The sequence below is a fragment of the Bufo gargarizans genome, chromosome 8 (genome assembly GCF_014858855.1).
Source record: "Bufo gargarizans isolate SCDJY-AF-19 chromosome 8, ASM1485885v1, whole genome shotgun sequence".
Classification (NCBI taxonomy): domain Eukaryota; kingdom Metazoa; phylum Chordata; class Amphibia; order Anura; family Bufonidae; genus Bufo; species Bufo gargarizans.
The window spans coordinates 194,711,045-194,732,265 of record NC_058087.1 but is presented as its reverse complement, the minus strand read 5'-3'; the positions used below and the strand labels follow the sequence as shown (position 1 = coordinate 194,732,265).

General features: G+C 44.3%; 1 protein-coding gene across 5 annotated transcripts; it reads right to left on the bottom strand.

Moving 5' to 3' along the window:
• Window positions 1-445: 445 nt before the first annotated feature.
• On the bottom strand, window positions 446-20,530 carry LOC122945592 (sulfotransferase family cytosolic 1B member 1-like). Of its 5 annotated transcripts, none has more exons than XM_044304688.1 (8): window positions 20,372-20,530; window positions 2,393-2,552; window positions 2,182-2,310; window positions 1,888-1,985; window positions 1,672-1,798; window positions 1,504-1,598; window positions 1,087-1,267; window positions 446-834 (listed from the first exon to the last, which is right to left on the bottom strand). In XM_044304688.1, exons 2-8 carry the CDS (start codon window positions 2,532-2,534, stop codon window positions 722-724), a joined length of 885 nt encoding a protein of 294 aa, XP_044160623.1. In that variant the 5' UTR covers window positions 2,535-2,552; window positions 20,372-20,530; the 3' UTR covers window positions 446-721. The 5 variants fall into 5 exon arrangements, with proteins under 5 accessions (XP_044160623.1, XP_044160627.1, XP_044160625.1 ...); XM_044304692.1 differs by having other exon boundaries at window positions 2,393-2,549; XM_044304690.1 differs by lacking the exon at window positions 20,372-20,530 and adding an exon at window positions 3,061-3,100.
• Window positions 20,531-21,221: the final 691 nt, after the last annotated feature.

Here is a 21,221-nt window from a genome sequence, read left to right as displayed (position 1 = left end):
TGCGTCCCCATCGCAGACGGCATAAGGGTAGTTTCACACTAGCGTTTTTCTTTTCCAGCACCGAGTTCCGTCACAGGGGCTCAATGCTGGAAAAGAACTGATCAGTTTTTTCCCCATGCATTCTGAATGGAGAGTAATCCATTCAGAATGCTTCAGCTCAGTCTTTTTGACTGTTCAGGACGGAGATAATACTGCAGCATGCTACGGTTTTATCTCCAAAAAACTGAAAACTTGCCTGAATACCGACAGATCTGCATCCGGAGCCGTCTACAAATGCTGTCTGGTTGCATGCAGCTTGCCCGATCTGGCAGGCAGTTCCGGCAACTGAACTGCTTGCTGGATCACTCTGCCGCAAGTGTGAAACTACCCTAACACTGCAAGCAGTTGTTTTCTGTCCGCGATGTGGTGCGGAGCAACACGGATCTGACAATAGAAAACTGATCCGTCCCCTATTGACTTTCAACGGTGTTCATGACGGATCTTCTATAGAGAAGACATAATACAACCGGATCCATTCATGATGGATGCATGCGGTTGTATTATTGTAACGGAAGCGTTTTTTGCAGACTTGTCCTGTACTTGGTTGAAGGATCAGCAATTTGATGTTTGGGTTTGGGCTATTATTTATCACCAGAACATACCGTCACACTGTGTGACTACCAAGGCTATTCGAAGGTTTCTCTAGACCCGTTCTCAGACTAGGTTGTGTCCTTGAGCTCATTCACACCAGAAAGCGGAAGGATAGATCGGTGCCGGACATTTCTTTCTGATAATACTCATCGAATCTCTCGCTCTCGGACACAGTGAAGTGATTTTTCCAGTCTCCGCAGATTCCTGGGAAAAAGAGAGACAAAGCCCTTTTTAGACCATTTTAGTTGGTAACTGAGTGTTGTCATTACTACTCACCTACAACAGTCAGAGTGACAACTAAAACGGTCTCATAAAGATGCTAATCTTCTGTCCATCCCTGCTGTGTCAGAGGTTAGCCTTTCCCAATATCACTGCATTGAAAATCTGATCTTATTCATAAAAAGTAGTCAATAATAGTGCAGTTGATCTTGTGGCAGCCAGGTGGCAGTGTTCTACCTTTCCTCATAAACGGAGAGACTGTTTGGTCCATAATAGTAGATGGGATGGCGGTGTAGTTTGTTGTTGGGTTCTCTTTCATGGCCTTGAAGGAGGTTTGTAGACAAATCGTCTCTATGACATCGTCTGAAAGATCTTTCCCCAGAAACTTTAATACTTTCTGAATCTCCCTCTTTGGGTCCTGTATAGAGAAAAGGAGGATAAATATTCAGCTCAACAGATTAGACAGCACATTAAGATACCTCAACTACCATGCTGCCCGCTATGCTGGAGAATTGCTGGAGGTACGACCGATCACCACCTACCGGACAGAGGAAAACTGAGGATACTAGAGGCTTGGTAGGAGCTCAGTATGGTAAGTACTCAGTTGTCATCCTGCCCAAGCTCTTCAAGAAATTCTAGGAGGAGGAGACTTACCTCCAACATATCTTCATAGAACACATAAAGGATGTTTCTTTCTTGTCTTAAGGCCCAAAACTCTTTGACGTGAGCTCCCCATGGCCCAAATCCCACTGGAACAAACCGAAAACATGTCAACATCAATCCATAAAATGACAACAGAAAGAATAAGTAACTATTCCTCACTGTTTCCTTGAATGAACTTCTCCAAGTATTCCTCCCAGGTCCCCGGCTCCGGATGTAGTTGGTTCATTTTATCAAAATGATAAAATGACACGACCACGTCTTTAGGATTCCTCGCTACATAGATAATCTGATAAGACACAAAGCAAAGAAAGTTGCCAAATGGATTATACCCAAATGATTGCAGTGTGAGAGAGAAGAATGAGGAGCACCCCGTACCTTACAGTTCTTTTCCCAAAATGACTTGGGAAAGAGTGAGACTGGTAGATGGGTTTTTACCACTCTAGGAGAAGGTAGAGAGTCCAGAACCTCAGATCCTGGAAGATAATAAACCAACATTTACTACAAGGAAGATCGAATTAACTACTGTCCCTGGGGAAAATGTATAGTCAATATATTCTACTCCATAGGGGCAGTATTATTATCATACTTAAATTATGGTTAAGTGCAATTAATTACAGGAGCCATTACATCTAAAAAGGGGGTATAGGGTTAATATTAATTTTCAGATACCTGGGGGTATTGCACCGGGCACCCAGAACTCCAGCATTGGAACCTTGTTAAAGATGTTATCTCTCCGGCTCTTCTCTGTGTCCGCGTCATTCAGGACGGCATCCACAATCTCGCTCATCCATGTTGTACCTTAAAGAGACAGTCAAGTAAGATGTCCACTTCTTACCCTGCCGCTCTGCAGGTCAGAGAGCTGGCCTGATTCATGACTGACCTGATTTGGGGTAGGTGGCGATAACAATGTCATTTTCTCTGGCCTGGAATTCATCAATCCTCTCCCAGTTTGAAGAACAAGCGCAGATCATTGGGACACCGCGGATCTTAACCCAATCCTTCCGACGCCATTCTGACTCCATAATGTCTAATGTGATCTTCTGGAAAGAATAGAAAGAGAGTTGAAAGGGAATATGCAGTTCCTCAAGCCAAAGTCTATATTACAGCAGCCTCTAGACAATTCCCTTACATTTTTTATGTGGCAGGTCTTGCAGGCCTATATGCTATGCTTTGTCAGTCACCAGACGCTTTCCCACACTGTAGCCAGCACTTTGCATTCCTCCCTTTTACCAAACTATTTATTCAAGCCAGAAAACAACGCCTCCTCCCTCTCCCTGCCGCCCTCTCAGGCATTAACTGTGCACAGTTATTCACAGCAAGTTATCAGATTTCTCTAGGAGAAATACTAATCCATGGCCGGTGGATAAATAAAATAAAATTCATAAATGCAGATTTTACTTTGATAAAAATCCTGCGTTGATGAAACAGTGTTGAGTTGCTGCATGTAAAACCTATTTCTACAATGATTCTGCACATAGGCCTGCGCAGCCTATTGCATTAGGGTGTGCACCCTAATATATATATACACACACACATATACACACTCACCTAAAGAATTATTAGGAACACCTAATGGCAGTTGCTTCAATGCATGTAGGGTTGTGGTCCTGGTCAAGACAATCTCCTGAACTCCAAACTGAATGTCAGAATGGGAAAGAAAGGCGATTTAAGCAATTTTGAGCGTGCATGTTTGTTGGTGCCAGACGGGCCGGTCTGAGTATTTCACAATCTGCTCAGTTACTGGGATTTTCACGCACAACCATTTCTAGGGTTTACAAAGAATGGTGTGAAAAGGGAAAAACCTCCAGTATGCGGCAGTCCTGTGGGCGAAAATGCCTTGTTGATGCTAGAGGTCAGAGGAGAATGGGCCGACTGATTCAAGCTGATAGAGCAACGTTGACTGAAATAACCACTCGTTACACCCGAGGTCCTTGAGGCGGATGGGCTACAACAGCAGAAGACCCCACCGGGTACCACTCATCTCCACTACAAATAGGAAAAAGAGGCTACAATTTGCACGAGCTCACCAAAATTGGACCGTTGAAGACTGGAAAAATGTTGCCTGGTCTGATGAGTCTCGATTTCTGTTGAGACATTCAAATGGTAGAGTCCGAATTTGGCGTAAACAGAATGAGAACATGTATCCATCATGCCTTGTTACCACTGTGCAGGCTGGTGGTGGTGTAATGGTGTGGGGGATGTATTCTGGGCACAGTTTAGGCCCCTTAGTGCCAATTGGCCATCGTTTAAATGCCATGGGCTACCTGAACATTGTTCCTGACCATGTCCATCCCTTCATGACCACCATGTACCCATCCTCTGATGGCTACTTCCAGCAGGATAATGCACCATGTCACAAAGCTCAAATCATTTCAAATTGGTTTCTTGAACATGACAATGAGTTCACTGTACTAAAATGGCCCCCACAGTCACCAGATCTCAACCCAATAGAGCATCTTTGGGATGTGGTGGAACGTGAGCTTCGTGCCCTGGATGTGCATCCCTCAAATCTCCATCAACTGCAAGATGCTATCCTTTCAATATGGGCCAACATTTCTAAAGAATGCTATCAGCACCTTGTTGAATCAATGCCACGTAGAATTAAGGCAGTGCTGAAGGCAAAAGGGGGTCCAACACCGTATTAGTATGGTGTTCCTAATAATTCTTTAGGTGTGTGTGTGTGTGTGTGTGTGTGTGTGTATATATATATTTATTATACACAAATACACTCTGCATAAATACATACAAACCCACACTATCAATATAATTAAGGGAGAAGTAGTAATTTTGTTGTTTATCCTGGAACCATTGGTCCACCACCGGTGAGTCAGTGGAGGCCCCTGCCAGAGAGGAGAGTCTTGGGTCGTTGCCCCCCACGCACCTGAACAGAGACATCTTTGTAGAGGCATGTTTGGAGTTATTATAAGCCACCTCTGCAAAGGGGAGGTGAGCTGCCCATTCCTCCTGGCAGTCTGACATGAAACACCGGAGATATTGTTCCAGAGTCTGGTTCGTTCTCTCCATCTGCCCGTTGGTCTCTGGGTGAAAGCCAGATGAAAATGACAGCCCAATCCCCAAACGGGAGCAGAAAGAATGCCAGAACCGGGAGATAAACTGGACTCCTCTATCTGAAACAATATCCTCCGGCGCCCCGTGTAATTGGAAGACATGCTTCACAAACAGATCTGCCAGCTCTCCAGCCGATGGCAATCCGGGGAGTGGTATAAAATGGGCCATCATACTAAAACGGTCCACCACTACCCAAATTACCATACAACTGGAAGACCTAGGCAGATCTGTTATGAAGTCCATAGACACATGGGTCCATGGGGCCGAAGGAATAGGCAGCGGAGGCAAAGTACCAGAGGGGGCGGACCGAGCCGATTTACACTGAGCACAAATACTACATGCCTGAATGTAGGCTTTGATATCAAAGAAACATCTTAGGCCACCAGACATGGCATTTACAAAAGGGACATTGTCTTTTATCCCCACATGCCCGGACAACTTAGACTCATGTAACTGTTGTATGACTCAGCCTGAAATTTAAAGGCACGAGCAGTCGACCTTCGGGTTTGTTAGGAGGGCTTTCCACCTGTAAAGGCAGAAGAGAAGACAAGTCTTCCATTATACCTGGGGTGTTCAAAGCGGCTACGAAGCACCTCGCAGGAATAATGGGCTCAGGCTCAGAGTCATGTACCAAAATGGTTTCTGGGAAACAACGGGAGAGAGCATCTGCTTTGACATTTTTGGGGTCCCGGTTTGTAAGTTAACAAGAAATTAAAGCGAGTGAAAAATAATGCCCAGCGAGCTTGACGAGAATTTAACCTTTTGGCACCTTCGATGTATTTGAGGTTTTTGTGGTCGGTGTAAACCGTAATGGGATGTTCTGCACCCTCTAGCCAATGTCTTCACTCTTGAAAGACCAACTTAACTCCCAGAAGCTCTCTATTGCCGATGTCATAATTGCACAAGAATAAAACCTCTCAGGATTTCCAGAATACTGAGAGAGAACCGCCCCCACACCAACCTCAGAGGCGCCAACCCCGAGGACAAAAGGTTGAGAAGTGTCTGGATGAGCTGCCTGCTTCAGCGTCTCAAAGGCTTCGCCAGGCTTTCTCGTCCACTTAGAAGGGTTCGCCCCCTTCTTAGTGAGGTTCGTGAGAGTCACTACCACTGCAGAAAAGTTCTTAATAATTTTGCGGTAGAAGTTGGCGAAACCTAAGAAACGCTGTAATCCCTTCAGGTCCTTAGACTGAGGCCAATCCAGAACAGCTGAGAGATTGGATGGATCCATTGCCAATCCGCGTTCAGAGACAATATACCCTAGGAAGGGCAATTCTCTCACCTCAAACAGCCACTTCTTGAGTTTGGCGTATAGGCTATTCTCCCTCAGCTTCTGGAAAACCTGACACACATGATCCCGGTGAGTCTGCGGGTCCGATGAGTAGATTAGTATATTGTCTAAATAAACGACCATGAATCTACCAAGAAATCCAGGAGGACATCATTGATGAACTCCTGGAAGACCGCGTGGGCATTACAGAGACCGAAAGGCATTACGAGATACTAGTAATGCCCGTCCCTGGTGTTAAATGCAGTCTTCCATTCGTCGCCCTTACGAATGTGTACAAAATTGTATGCACCCCGCAAATCATGTTTGGTGAAGACTCGAGCGCCTGCCACCTGAGAGAACAAGTCCTCAATAAGTGGAAGAGGGTTCTGATTCTTCACCGTAATTCGATTAAGGGCACGGAAATCGATACAGGGTCTCAATCCGCCGTCTTTCTTCCCCACGAAGAAAAATCCTGCTCCTGGTGGAGAAGTGGACGGTCAAATGAAACTCTTATCGAGGTTCTTTTTTATATAATCCTGCTGGGCCTGAATCTCAGGGCCAGTGAGATTATACATATGTCCTCTGGGTGGCATTGTACCTGGCAACAAATCAATAGGACAATCATATGGCCTATGAGGAGGTAACACATCAGCCCCCTATGGGCTGAACACTTCCTGGAAGTGGTGATAATGTTTGGGTAACGCATTTAGCACTTCCGTGAATGCAAGTGGCAACACCGGACAAAAGCACTTAGTGAAGCAATCAGAACTCCACTTGCAAATTCATCCAGAGTGCTAGTCCACTTCTGGATTATGAAGTCTCAGCCAGGGGAGACACAAAATCACAGGAGTGGATGGCATGTCCAGGGTTAAAAGGTTTAAGACCTCCCGATGACCAGCCCCCACCTTTACCTGCAACCTGGATGTTATCCACAACGTCCGGCCTTCTTGAAGGGGAGACCCGTCCACAGCAGTGACGGAAATGGCTGCTTCCGGCTTGAAGACTGGAATCTGTAGCTGTCGCACCAAGGAAGAGTCGTTAAAATTTCCGGCAGCTCCCAAGTAGAGTAGGGCGAAAATTAGATGGTCCCTCCCTTGCCACTCAATAGAAATGAGTATGAGAAGCAGACTTCTTTTAAGACGAGGCAGCAGAGTACCTAGTGGATTCTTTGTCGTTTCCTGGCAGGACTAATGGGCATTTCTTTAGCTGGTGACCAACTCCTCCACAATATAGACAAAGATCCTCGTTTTGACGACGAGCCCTCTCAGTAGGGGTAAGACGAGAGGACCCCAGTTCCATGGGTTCCTCATTCGGTTACGTGGGTCTTGGAGATGGGCTGGATGATACGAGGCAAGAAGCCCGCTCCAGACGACGTTCCCGAATTCGACGATCAGCGTCGATTGCTTGCTGGATTGCCACATCTAGTGATGGTGGGGATGGTAGAGATAATAGCAAGTCTCTGACAGAGTCCCAACCTGAACCGATGCCGGAGAGCGGCACCCCCCCAGTTGGTAAAAGTGGCCCAGCAACGGAATTCTGTAGCAAATTCTTCCGCTGGGCGTCGTCCTTGTTGGAGGTGTTCTAGCTGGGTCTCAGCAGTATGAGTGCAGTCCGGGTCATCATACAATACACTCATGGCATGAAAGAAGGCCTCTACTGAGCCAAATGCGGGATCTCCCGCCGAGAGGTTAAAGGCCCAGTGTTGCGGGTCCTTCCTCAAGAGACATAACCGACGATTTTCTGCTTCGTATTACCCGAAGATGTAGGGCGCAGTTCAAAATATAAGCGGCAGGAATCACGGAAGTTGAGAAACTCCTGCCTATTTCCTGAAATAAAACTCAGGTAGAGGTATCTTGGGTTCCACTGGGTGTTCTGCTGAATTCTGTTGTACTAAGTGGCAGTCTGTCATGTCTACATGATGTTCCAATAAAGAAGCAGTTTTAACATGGATCCAATTTGAATCAGAGACCTTTCTTCAAAATTACCTGTTCTGCTGAACTCCCTGAAGGAGGAGTTTAAGCTTGTCCCTGACTGTTGCCAGTTGTGCATGGATCTTATTGAGATTCACAGCAGAGATGTTCATCCTCTGTTGAACCAAGAGATTGGCTGCTCCGGTCAATTCTACAAGTTGCTGCTGGATACGATCCATGGTAGCCGGAGGTTGGGCCCACTGTTCTGTAATGGTGCAGAACCCCAAGCAACCAGACAGAGGTTAAACAATAGTGGATTTATTAAACGTCAGTACAGTCCAAACCAGTAGGCATATACAGGTAACCAACGCAAATAATAACCTGTGCAGGGAAACACCAAGGGGACAGCCAGTGACTAGGCCAAAGTTCATATGCACAGTATTAGCCAGTGTAACGTGGTACCTAGGGATGAGACGTCAGGATTTCCAGGGTCCGATCTCATACACGAGAAACTGTTCAGCAAAGATGAGATATCCAGAGGCAGTCTCTAGAAATAAATCGAGGAAGGCAGAGGTCATGCACAGGTAAGTCTGGGAAAATATGAACCGCAACATACACCCGGGTTGTCAAAACAGTGGGCACTGACCAGCCAGGGAGATCACCTTTTAAGTACCTACTAGCCAATCACAAAGTGCCATGTGTCTATTCCTCATAGGTCATATAATGATCCTAATCCCTGACACTTGTGCAGCCTAGGCTGGTCTTTAGTCACTTAACCCATGCCTGCCCTCTAATCTACTAGAATTTACGTACTGGTATTTTCCCCATCAGCGGCCGGCTTAGCAAATAAGATGCGCGTATGTTCGGCTGCGTATCTTTTTGCAAACCTTCGAGCGTGCACGCGGACGCTCGAGCAGCCTAGCATAAATACACGATCGCGTCAGCACAGATGCCAGAACGGAACCCGCAGGTGATACCGGAGACAGGACCGGCTGCTGCGTGCCGCCACCAGTCCGGTCAATCTGCCTCCGAGACCCCGGCGGTCTTCCCCTCCGGCGACCATGCAGACGCACTACCGCGTCTGCCCGTGAAGGAGTCGGAACCGAAGATCCCCCAGGCACATGCGTGACCTGTCCCGCTATTTCAATGGGGTCCCCCGCAGGCTGAGCCCCACGAGGACCCCTGGGGGCCTCAATGGATCGCGGAACAGGAGAGTATCTTACACTAAGTCAATCAAGCCTAACTAATCAGATCAGTTTTGGTATTTTTCCCCCAACCTCGGTGTGCAGTATCTTATGTTGTAATCAGATTATTTTCATGTGAAATTGTGCGTAACTGGTTACCACCTCGTGAACCTATTAAGTACAGTAATAAGATATTCTGGGGGTGCAGCAGATCTTGCAATTGCACCTTGACACTTTCCCTGAAATATTTCAATAATGTCCTTTATGTATACAAATATAACTACAATGAGGCTGCCAACCTGTGTTCACCACTGTCCTGCTATCCCAGGCTGCAGTCTCCCTGTGTGTATTGGGACTAATGCTCAGTGAACTTCCTTTCAGTGCAAGAGTTAATCTTTGTCCCCTCTCCAGCGGCTAAGGTGGTGATCAACCTTCCTAGTTAGCTGGTCTGTGATTTCACCTCATGGCCTGAGCTTTGGGTTTTCTAATCTCTAGTAACCAGAAAAGGTGTGATCTCTTCTCCCACTACCTCCAATGCTGACTTTGAAATGGCTTCTGAATTATTCATGTACTCAGACTAAGGACTAGATTCAGATTATGTCTTTTGCCTAGTCCCTTGGTGCTTCCAGGAAGTAGTGGCCTAGTTAGTTCTCTGCAGAGAAGTCTACATCCGTATACAGGAGTTAAGGGTGAATATTAGGAAACTGCCAGGACAACACCCTTAGGTTTAATCCATAGTCAAACTGGTTAGTTTGCACACTGGGTCCACATCCACTGTCCATTACAAGACTATAACTACTATAATACTGCCTCCTATGTACAAGAGTGATAATATCCAATAATAAAAAAATAATAATAGTGGACCGGCATTGGCTGCCAACAGTACATAAGAAACATCTGAGAGCAGTTTGACAAAAAGTCATTGTGACCTGGAGACCACATCCAAAATCTCTAAGATTCTGGACATAATCCACAATAAATATTCCAAGTATGTGCTTTTCTCAGAATTCAATGTGAAGTAGATTTGTCGGTTGAAAAAAAAAAAGAAGAAAACAAAGAGTTCATTGCTGTATGAAGTGTCAGCATGCAGTACCTCCATTGACCGCCGATCAGAATAATGTATGAGACTTGTAGAGGTTCTCTGGTCATTTCCTCTAATTAGTGGTACTAACTAACCGAGGGAAGATATTTCACATAGTACTCAGATTCAGGTAAGGAGGTGTTCAGAATCATGTGAGAAGAGCTACAGGAGTTTCTGGGTTCAAATCCTCACAGTACTGCCTTCTTCCAGGATGACCTCTGAGCATCATAGAGGCTGGCTTGTCAGGATATCAATAAAATTCTTTGGCAAGTCTAGGAGCATTAACATTTTCTTCTGATTCCCACTAATTTCTTCATAGCCATACCCCTTCCACTTGATTAAGTATTTTAGCTTAATGTGATTAATTCTGGACTCTAAGATCTTCTCAACAGATTTGTCTTCACTCTGCACATTTACTGGTTGTGGTGGGGACAATTTGTAGCCTGGAAAAATTATTTTTGTTATATGGTTTCAAGAGAGAACAATGGAAAACAGGATGGGCCTTCTTAGATTCAGGAAGTTTTGATCAAAAAGTGACTTCATTAATTTGAGCAAAAATATGAAATGGCCCAAATATATCTCTAGCCTAGTTTTGGACAAGGTACTTGCAGCTTTAGATTCTTTGTAGAAAGCCACACTTTGTTCCCTGAATGAGAAACAGTGTTTGCTTTTCGATGATTGTCAGCATCCTATTGGAATTGTGTTGGAGCATCATGCAAATTCTCAACAGTCTTTTCTTGGACCTTCTTTAATTCTGTCAAAACGTTCAGTCACTGCTGGAAGTGTGGTCAAAATTTGTAAATCTGGGATGAAGATTGGACGAAGGCCTTCATTAGCATAAAAAAGGGACTTTGTAATGTTCAGCTATGCACAGAGTTATTATATACAAACTGAGCTGTGGGTAGATCAGTCCAGTCATCCTGAAGATAACGTAAGAAGCACCGAAGGTACTGTTCAGGTGTTTGCCTAGTTCTTTAAGTTTGTCCATTTGATTGAGGATGAAAATCAGATGACACATATATTCCTATATTCCTATCCCAGAGCAAAGCAAAAGCTTTTCTAGAATTTATAAGCAAGTTGTACGCCTCAATCTCAAACCACATTGTCAGAGATTCAATGCATTCTGAATAGTTCATAAATTCATACATCAGTTTGTTCCACCTTGGTTGGAATGAAATGGGTCATCCTTGTGAGAAGGTTTACCATAGCCGGGATGGTGAGCATTCATTTGAGCCCCAGGGGTGAGGGAATGGAAAGCGGCTGCAGCAAACCTGAAGGAGAAGTTTTATTTTGAGCACAAATTAAACATGAAGAAACATTTTTAGACATCTTTCTTAAAGCTTGACCAAATGGAAAGGGATAGAAGTTCTTGAGTTTTTGTTGATGCCTAAGTGTCCAGCCAACTTAGAATTATGGATTAATCCCAAAACAGTAGGTCTTGCTGTTTCTGGTGGGTAAAATTGATGCAGTTTTGTCCAGAATCCTTTTTTTGAAGGAGAGATTGACATTTATTGGAGAATGGCTGAGCAAAGAGTCATTCTTATATCCATATGGAAGTAGACTCAGGAACTCCTTTGAATGGGTAAACCCTACAAAGTTATTTTCAGGTAAGATTGTGCTTTCACTTTCTTTTTGTGTAGGCTCTGAGAACATCCTGGATAAAGCATCAGCTTTACAATTTTTTTTTATCTAGGTCTGTGAGTAATCACAAAATTAAATTGAGAGAATAAACTATCTAACTTGTCTAGAAGATAGTCTTCAGGTCCCATGGATAAACTCCAGAATTCTCTGATCAGTAAGCACAGTTACAGGATTAGCAGTTTCCTCCAAAAGATGTCTCCACACAAAATGCACATTTGACTGCTAGCAGTTCTTTATTCCCAATATTGTTTCTTTCAGATAAACTAACACAAGGGTGCAACAACATCTTGTTTCCAAACTTCTGGGACAGAACAGCCCCTATAGCTGAATCCGATTAATCAACCTTGACAGTAAATGGCAAGTCTGGATTTGGATGAATTAATATGCGTGCTAAAGTAAAGAGGCTGTAATTTCATGAAACCATCCTCAGCCTCTTATGTCCAACCAATGTGCACTGCTTTCTTTGTGAGTTGTGTAATTGGCACAATGACCGTAGAAAATTTTCTGATAAATCTTCTATAGAAGTTAGCAAAACCAATGAATCTTTGAACTTTTTCATTTTTGGGAATTGGCCAATCAACAACAGCCTTGATTTCACTAGGATCCATTTCATCTTTTGGTAAAATGATACACCCAAGACATTGGGTGTTTGCCTGCTCTAATTCACATTTCTCAAGCTTAAAGAGTCCCTGTACTGTCACACCATTTCATTTAATAGAGAAAAGGTGTAAACAGCAACTTTATAAAATCACTTCATTTAAATAAAATGTGCCTGCATCCACCTGACAATAAAGCTGTAAAGTCATGGCCACTAAGGGTCTCACTTCCACCTTATTTGCAGTTTACTGCCTGTTGACAGGCAAGATCCATCCGTAGCAACAGAGAGACAGAAGGTGGTTCATAGGAAGTGGGGGTGAGCCTGAGCCTGATAAAATAACTGCTTCTGCACTGCCACTGAAGATCACATGAGCCTCCTCCACCTGTGGTCTGTTCTGTGAGCACCAGAGCCAAACATAGTGGAACATCACAACAGTACAGTTCTGGCAGATTCCACAGAAGGGAGATGTTCCCTGCTTCTGAGAGAAATGCATCTAGCTGGGAAGCTGAAGGAGAATAAGCTAAAAAATACTTTAGGGTAGTCCAAAAAGACCCATTCCCTCGCAATTATGATTGTACAAAGAAGTACAGCCATTATGCAAACTTTTTTTATGGAGATTTAGATGGCCAAATGAAGCCTTTCTAAATTCTTATCCAGATATTCCTTTAAGGCCTTCTGTTCTGGTTGAGATAGAGCAGCTACTACCGAATGGTATTTTAGCACCAGGTAACAGCTCTGTTGGCCAATATGTAGGATTTAGTGGTAGCTCATCTGAGTTCTCCTCATCACAGACATCTTGAAATTTTCTGTATGATGGGGGGGGGGGAGCAAGTTTATTTATTTTATTTATTTTTTATAGTGTATTTATAGAAGCATAAAAAAGAAAATATATTTTTTTTTACAAAACTTCAATCCCAAAGGGATACAAAAACAAATACATCATGTCGCGTTTACTAGCACAAGACCAGACAACCATTCACACACATTCATCCTGGAGTCCCAGATCCCTACACATACCATAAGATAGTGCCCTGCGCACTTAACCATATGCCCCAAATCTGAACGAATCTATCGGGCGTTCCCCTCGCTGCATAAGTGAGTTTGTACATCTGTAGATCAGCATTTATCAGTTGGATCCAGGAACCAAGAGTAGGGTTCTTTGGAGGTTTCCAATTCAAAAGGATAAATTTCCTTCCATAGAACATGAGTAAACTGAGCAACCTTCTTCCATATTTGGTAGGAACAATTTCTGCCACCAAACCCAACAGACAAAGTATAGGAGAAAAGTATCCCCGGAAGCCCCAACTTCGAGGAGATAAAAAAAAAAAAAAAAAAATCCCACTCCACTACCTCCGCACAACAGGACAAGTCCATACCATGTGATATAAAGATCCTCTCTGCTCACCACATCTAGAACAAGAAGGGTCTGGGAGCTTACGCATATGATGCAGACGCACTGGAATGAGATAAACCCCATGTACCCACTTAAGTTGAATGAGCTGGTCACGAGCACTTATTACCGTGTTCTTCCAGACAGAGCTCAGTTCCTCGAGGTGAGAACCTTCCAACGCTCAAAGGAGCGACAGAGCGGCGATTCTTGCATTTTCATAATTTCAACATAGAATGATGAGATAGGTTTATATGGTTGTTTCAACCTAACCACAGATTCAATTGGGCCACATTTCAAACACAATGATAGGGATTTGAATTGGGCCTCACAGGCGTGTCTCAGCTGGAGGTACCGATAAAAACACGTATGGGGCAAATTGTATTCCCTACGAAGGCTCTCAAATGAACAGAAGATCCCATCCACATATAATTGAGTAAGGTACTTCACACCCTTTTGGGGCCAAAAGTCATAATCAGAAAGATGGAACAATTCTTGCAACTGTCTGTTGCGCCACAATGGTATATACAGGGACCAAGTATCACTCCTCTCACCCGCAGCGTATGTCACCACAAACTGCTTCCAAGCAATCGCCACTGCAGTCCGCTTCAGTGTAATGCAAGGCTGAGGCCACTCCCTCCCGATACAACAGGTTGGCCAATGCCTCATAGGAACCCACCAGAGCTGCCTCTCATACCACTGCAGGATTATTGGCATCCGCCCTAATCCACCAAGAGGCATACACTAATTGGGCCGCAATGTAGTACAAATGCATATCTGGTAATCTCAAACCTCCATAATTATATAAGGCTTTCAAAGATTTTCTAGCAATGCGAGGGGCCTGGTTTTTACCCCAAAAAAGGGGAAAGAATCTTATCTAGGGTGTCAAAGTGGATATGGGGGGGGGGGGGAGGGATCTTCATAGGAGCTGCTCTGTAAAGATATAGAAGTTTCGGTAACTGACATTTTTATCATATTCGCTCTACCTATTAATGTCAGTGTCAGATTTTCCCAAGCTTCCAGTTTACGTGTAATATACTTCATGGTGGGCACTATATTAAGCCTATAAAACTGCCTGTGATCTCTGTGTATCCTGATCCCCAAATAGACAAAACATTCAACTACTCTCAAACGAGACAAGGGTGTTATATCTTGGGGGTCCATTTAGTCTATTAAGCAGAGACTAGATTTACTCTAGTTAACCCTAAGGCCCGAGTATTTCCCAAAGCCATCTATGGTACCTAATAGAGCCTCCAAAAAAGGCCCAGTATCAGCTAGATGTACCAGTAGGTCATCGGCGTGAAGCGAGATCTTTTCCCGTATTCCCGCTATAGACCATCCCTCAATTAGACCCGATCCATTAACTAATTGGGTGAGAGGCTCCATAACCAGGGCGAACAACATTGGCGATAAGGGAAACCCCTGTCTAGTACCTCTATAAAGGACAAAGGGGCGCGACAGATACCCATTAACTCTAACCCGTGCCGTAGGGGCCTGGTATAGTAATTGTACCCACTTTATGAAGGATTGGAGGAAGCCCAGATAGAGCAGTGTCTCCCACATAAAATTCCATTTAACCGAGTCGAATGCCTTCTCATTATCAAAGGAAGCAATCGTCCGGGAACCCGCGTTATCATGCGAGACCTGTAAGTTGGAAAATAATCTTCTAAGATTAATGTCAGTGGTCTTACCCGGCATAAACCCAGATTGATCAGGATTAATCACTGACAAGATTACATCCCTGAGGCATCTAGCGAGAAGTTTAGCTAGGATTTTCGCATCAACATTCAAAAGAGACATTGGTCTATAGGAGCTGCACTGGTCCGGAGGTTTCCCTGGTTTGTGGATTACCACAATAGTCACCTCCAAGAATTAGGGGGGCAAACTATTGGACTCAAAGGCGTAGTTAAGGAGTTTCATCAACCGCACACTTTGTTTGTCCATGTCTGCCTTGTACCATTCTACCGGGAAACCATCCGGTCCAGGAGACTTCCCCACCATCATGCTTTCTATTGTTGCCCTGACTTCCCCCCCTGACTTCAATGGGAGCATCCAGAAAATAACTCTGAGCGGGAAAGAGGAGTAATCTGGACCTTCTTAAGAAACTCCTGGATATCACTAGCTGTGTAAGGCGACTTAGAGGTATATAGGTCAGAATAATAACACGCAAATTGAGTACAAATATCCTCTGGTTGGCAAAACTGAATTCCCTCCGCATTAGTAATAAGAGTAACCACTGTCTGGGGATTTTCTGTTTTCGCTAAATAAGCCAAGGCCCTCCCATTTTCATCCCCTTCCGAGAACACCACTTGTTTCTGATACAATAGCTTCTTCTGAGTATAATCTAGAAGATGAAGTTGATATCTCCTCTGAGCCTCTTCCCAATCCCCTCTAGTCTCAAGGCAAGGATTCTGAGTATAAACGTTTTCTTTGTTAGCTAATTCTTCCTCTAGTTTGGTCCTAGTACTTACAAATTCCTTCCAATGTGAGGCAACGGCATGTATAAGTGTGCCGCGCTGCTGATAGACAGAGACACTAGGATAAACAGAGGATGATGGAGGAGCCGATGCTAGAAGCGTCCTCACTCCATGACAATTAGGCCAGACCCCCGGGGTAGCAAGTCTTTAGTGGAAAGTTCAGAGATTGAGGAGATCTCAGACAATGAAGAAACAGGTTTAGGCAAACAATTTAGAATAAAGCTGTGTACAGTGTGTTTCCCAGTCTGTGGATGACTTGTGAGTAGACCGCCGAGGAATACCCCAAATCACTGAGAACGTTGGGGAAGCGATCAATGAAAAATGAAGAATTTCATGATTGATGAGACTGTGCAGTTTCAAAGTCTCATGAGTGACAGACCCAGATTATAGCGGTGATCCGTCAACTGTCTCCATGTCTACAGCTTCCGACTCTGTTAACACTGCAGTATTATTTTCATGAGTGAAGCTTATGTCCATGATGTTTCCACCAGAGTCTACCACAGCAGTTTTAGTGCAGATGTGGATTGGAACGATAAAATGAGACCGTGGTGCTAATATCTTGTCATCACCCAGCGCTAAGGCTACTTTTACACTTGCATGAGCAGGGTCCAGCAGGGAATACCCTGCCTGATCCGTCCTAACGTTAGCCCACCGTGCCGCCGGAAGTCCGCCTTGGCCACATTCACTCCACAGCATGGCAAACATGACGAGAAGCAGCTGGATAAAAACCTACAGCATGCTGCGGTTTTTGTCCGGCCACCTCTCGGCTTGTTTGCCCTGCTGTGGCAGGATTTCCGGTGGCAAGGTGGGCTAGCGTTAGGACGGATCCGTCAGGCTGCTGGGTGGTAAGAATAGGCAGGTCTAAAATCCAATACCCATAGGTTTCACCTTCTTCTGATCAGTTGTGACATACGTTCTCCGAGTCAACTGGGATTTCATCAGGGGCGGACTTTGGCCCTACAGGGAATTTCCCTGGTGGACCGATGCCCCACAGGGCCACCCAAGCCTTACTCACTGCCTATGGCTACATACACACTACTGGGGCCACTATAGGAGCCATTATTAGTGCAGGAGCAATAATCCAGGCAGTGTAATCCGTAACACGCTGTGGCTCGTCGCATTTAAGTGGTTACAGAGGAGACATACGCCCTCTGTCTCTCATTGGCATCCCACAAATTAGATTGTGGGGGTGCCATTGTCAGAGCAGGAAAAGAATCCCAGCAGTCATGTCTTGATGCAAATAAGGTATTTTTTATTCCATAAATGGAAATAGTCCTATAACCAGGACGCGTTTCGGCGATGTGCCTTCATCAACAGGTAAAAATACCTTATTTGCATCAAGACACTACTGCTGGGATTCTTTTCCGTATCATTATAGTGGAGTGACCTCCTCTCCCGGGCAGCGTGCACCAGAGCGATAATGGTAGATGTGGAAAAACCAGCTGTCAGAGCAGGCAGGCAAGGGCCGAGCGCAGGCCCCAGACCTGCCTCCAGTGTTTCCCAGCAGGCTGCACTTCTCTGGAGCAGCCTGCTGGTGAATGTCAGTATAGCACTGGCATTAAAATATGTTGCACTATAGCAGGGATCAGCAACCTTCGGCACTCCAACTGCTGTGAAACTACAACTCCCAGCATGCACACTTACTCTGTTCTTCTAACTCCCACAGAAGTGAAATGAGGAATCTGGGAGTTGTAGTTTTAGAACAGCTGGAGTGCGGGAGGTTGCTGATCCGTGCACTATAGAAATAGTGCAATGTATTTTAGAAGCGATCGAAAAATTGGCTAATATTAAATAGTTTTAAAAGAAATATATTAAAACAATTCCTATTTAAAAATACACAAAAATGCTTTTCGATGGAAAAATTGCAAAAATAAAATCTCCACATATTTGGTATCACCGCATCCGTGACAACCCACACTACACAATTATCGTGATTTATCCCATACGGTGAACATTATAAAGAGGAAAAAAAAAAAAAAAAAAAAAGCAATCAAAAAAGTGTTATGTACTCTTAAAAAAAAATATACCAATGAAAACTAAAAGTCACTCCACAAAAAGCAAGCCCTCACACAGCTCCGTAGAAAGAAAGATAAAAAAGTAATGGGTCTTGGGATGCGGCGATGCAAAAAAATAAAAATTCTTTATGAAAAGGGTTTTTATTGTGCAAAAGTAATGTATGTACACAGTGACTGCACCAGCAGAATAGTGAGTGCAGCTCTGGAGTATAATACAGGATGTAACTCAGGATCAGTACTGGATAAGTAATGTATGTACACAGTGACTGCACCAGCAGAATAGTGAGTGCAGCTCTGGGGTATAATACAGGATGTAACTCAGGATCAGTACAGGATAAGTAATGTATGTACACAGTGACTCCACCAGCAGAATAGTGAGTGCAGCTCTGGGGTATAATACAGGATGTAACTCAGGATCAGTACTGGATAAGTAATGTATGTACACAGTGACTGCACCAGCAGAATAGTGAGTGCAGCTCTGGGGTATAATACAGGATGTAACTCAGGATCAGTACTGGATAAGTAATGTATGTACACAGTGACTGCACCAGCAGAATAGTGAGTGCAGCTCTGGGGTATAATACAGGATGTAACTCAGGATCAGTACTGGATAAGTAATGTATGTACACAGTGACTGCACCAGCAGAATAGTGAGTGCAGCTCTGGGGTATAATACAGGATGTAACTCAGGATCAGTACAGGATAAGTAATGTATGTACACAGTGACTGCACCAGCAGAATAGTGAGTGCAGCTCTGGGGTATAATACAGGATGTAACTCAGGATCAGTACTGGATAAGTAATGTATGTACACAGTGACTGCACCAGCAGAATAGTGAGTGCAGCTCTGGGGTATAATACAGGATGTAACTCAGGATCAGTACAGGATAAGTAATGTATGTGCACAGTGACTGCACCAGCAGAATAGTGAGTGCAGCTCTGGAGTATAATACAGGATGTAACTCAGGATCAGTACTGGATAAGTAATGTATGTGCACAGTGACTGCACCAGCAGAATAGTGAGTGCAGCTCTGGGGTATAATACAGGATGTAACTCAGGATCAGTACAGGATAAGTAATGTATGTACACAGTGACTCCACCAGCAGAATAGTGAGTGCAGCTCTGGGGTATAATACAGGATGTAACTCAGGATCAGTACTGGATAAGTAATGTATGTACACAGTGACTGCACCAGCAGAATAGTGAGTGCAGCTCTGGGGTATAATACAGGATGTAACTCAGGATCAGTACAGGATAAGTAATGTATGTACACAGTGACTGCACCAGCAGAATAGTGAGTGCAGCTCTGGGGTATAATACAGGATGTAACTCAGGATCAGTACTGGATAAGTAATGTATGTACACAGTGACTGCACCAGCAGAATAGTGAGTGCAGCTCTGGAGTATAATACAGGATGTAACTCAGGATCAGTACAGGATAAGTAATGTATGTACACAGTGACTGCACCAGCAGAATAGTGAGTGCAGCTCTGGAGTATAATACAGGATGTTACTCAGGATCAGTACAGGATAAGTAATGTATGTACACAGTGACTGCACCAGCAGAACAGTGAGTGCAGCTCTGGAGTATAATACAGGATGTAACTCAGGATCAGAACAGGATAAGTGATGTATGTACACAGTGACTGCACCAGCAGAATATTGAGTGCAGCTCTGGGGTATAATACAGGTTGTAACTCAGGATCAGAACAGGATAAGTGATGTATGTACACAGTGACTGCACCAGCAGAATAATGAGTGCTGCTCTGGAGTATAATATAGGATGTAACTCGGGATCAGTACAGGATAAGTAATGTATGTACACAGTGACTGCACCAGCAGAATAGTGAGTGCAGCTCTGGAGTATAATACAGGATGTAACCCAGGATCAGTACAGGATAAGTAATGTATGTACACAGTGACTGCACCAGCAGAATATTGAGTGCAGCTCTGGAGTATAATACAGGATGTAACTCAGGATCAGTACAGGATGAGTGATGTATGTACACAGTGACTGCACCAGCAGAATATTGAGTGCAGCTCTGGGGTATAATACAGGTTGTAACTCAGGATCAGAACAGGATAAGTGATGTATGTACACAGTGACTTTGCAATTTGGTAATCTTTTTTTTGGCCGTGTACCAGAGTTTATAGTTGAGAAAATTACTTGCCAAATTCCTGTAGTTCAGATAGAGACAGCAGACTCCATATTGATCCAGATTATTCTCACCTGATATGTGGAATCGTCAAGGTCTGGAAAACAAGGAAGGAGTCCAGTGGCTCTGACAATTCGAATGACTGGAGTTTAGTGAAGCAAGGTAGTCGAGTAATAGTCCAAGGTTGATACACAGGTGATTGTGATAGGTGCGAGGCAGAGGCGTAGTCAGGGAACAGATAAGAACAGTTTGCAGGACGCTCAGGAGCAGTATGGCCTAAAGGCAGGACACACAATCTGGCAATGAGGAAGCAGCAAGGCCTGGCTTAAATAGGAAGTCCATGGGTGGAGCTAATTAGGCAAGAATATCAAGGAGCAAGAAACAATCCATCAGATTCTGGAAAGGAGCTGTCCAGAAATACCAGTAGCTCAGTGAGAAGAACCACTGCCTGGGATGCAGGAGTTACTGCGTTCAAATCCTGACATTGTGTCTGAACTGTTGTATGGCAGTAATCCGGGATTACTCTGGGTCACAACCACAAATTTGCACAAACCTATGTATTCCTATAGATGAAGTTAGAATGCTTCCAATCAATCATCCTTCCCGATCTGTGCAGTGGACTGGAGTTTGACACTGCCTGTGACAGGCTGCGTGCTACTGCACAGAACACGGTCTGTAGCCTCTCCTGGGCTTTACCTATCATATCCAGGGGAAATCCCTAAGGTTGAGTCTCATAGCACTTCCCTTCTCTGCCTGGTGGGTAGGTGGGTCTCTAGCCACCCTGGGTTCTATAGTGACACAGTATCCAGTGAGAGGGGAAAAAAACACTTTATTAAAAATCAACTTAAGAAAGAATATAAGAGATTTGAACATCTGCAGCCTGATGAGGTCACACTGAAGCAACACAGAGGTGTCAGCTTTTGG

Bases quoted from the DNA above. Each gene is read 5' to 3' on its own strand.
- LOC122945592 (XM_044304688.1), bottom strand. From the start codon at position 2,534: ATGGAGTCAGAATGGCGTCGGAAGGATTGGGTTAAGATCCGCGGTGTC. The intron at 1,986-2,181 runs GTATCTGAAAAT...ATTATCTTCCAG, and splicing joins GCCCGGTGCAATACCCCCAG to GATCTGAGGTTCTGGACTCT. The intron at 1,599-1,671 runs GTGAGGAATAGT...GGTTTGTTCCAG, and splicing joins GAAGTTCATTCAAGGAAACA to TGGGATTTGGGCCATGGGGA.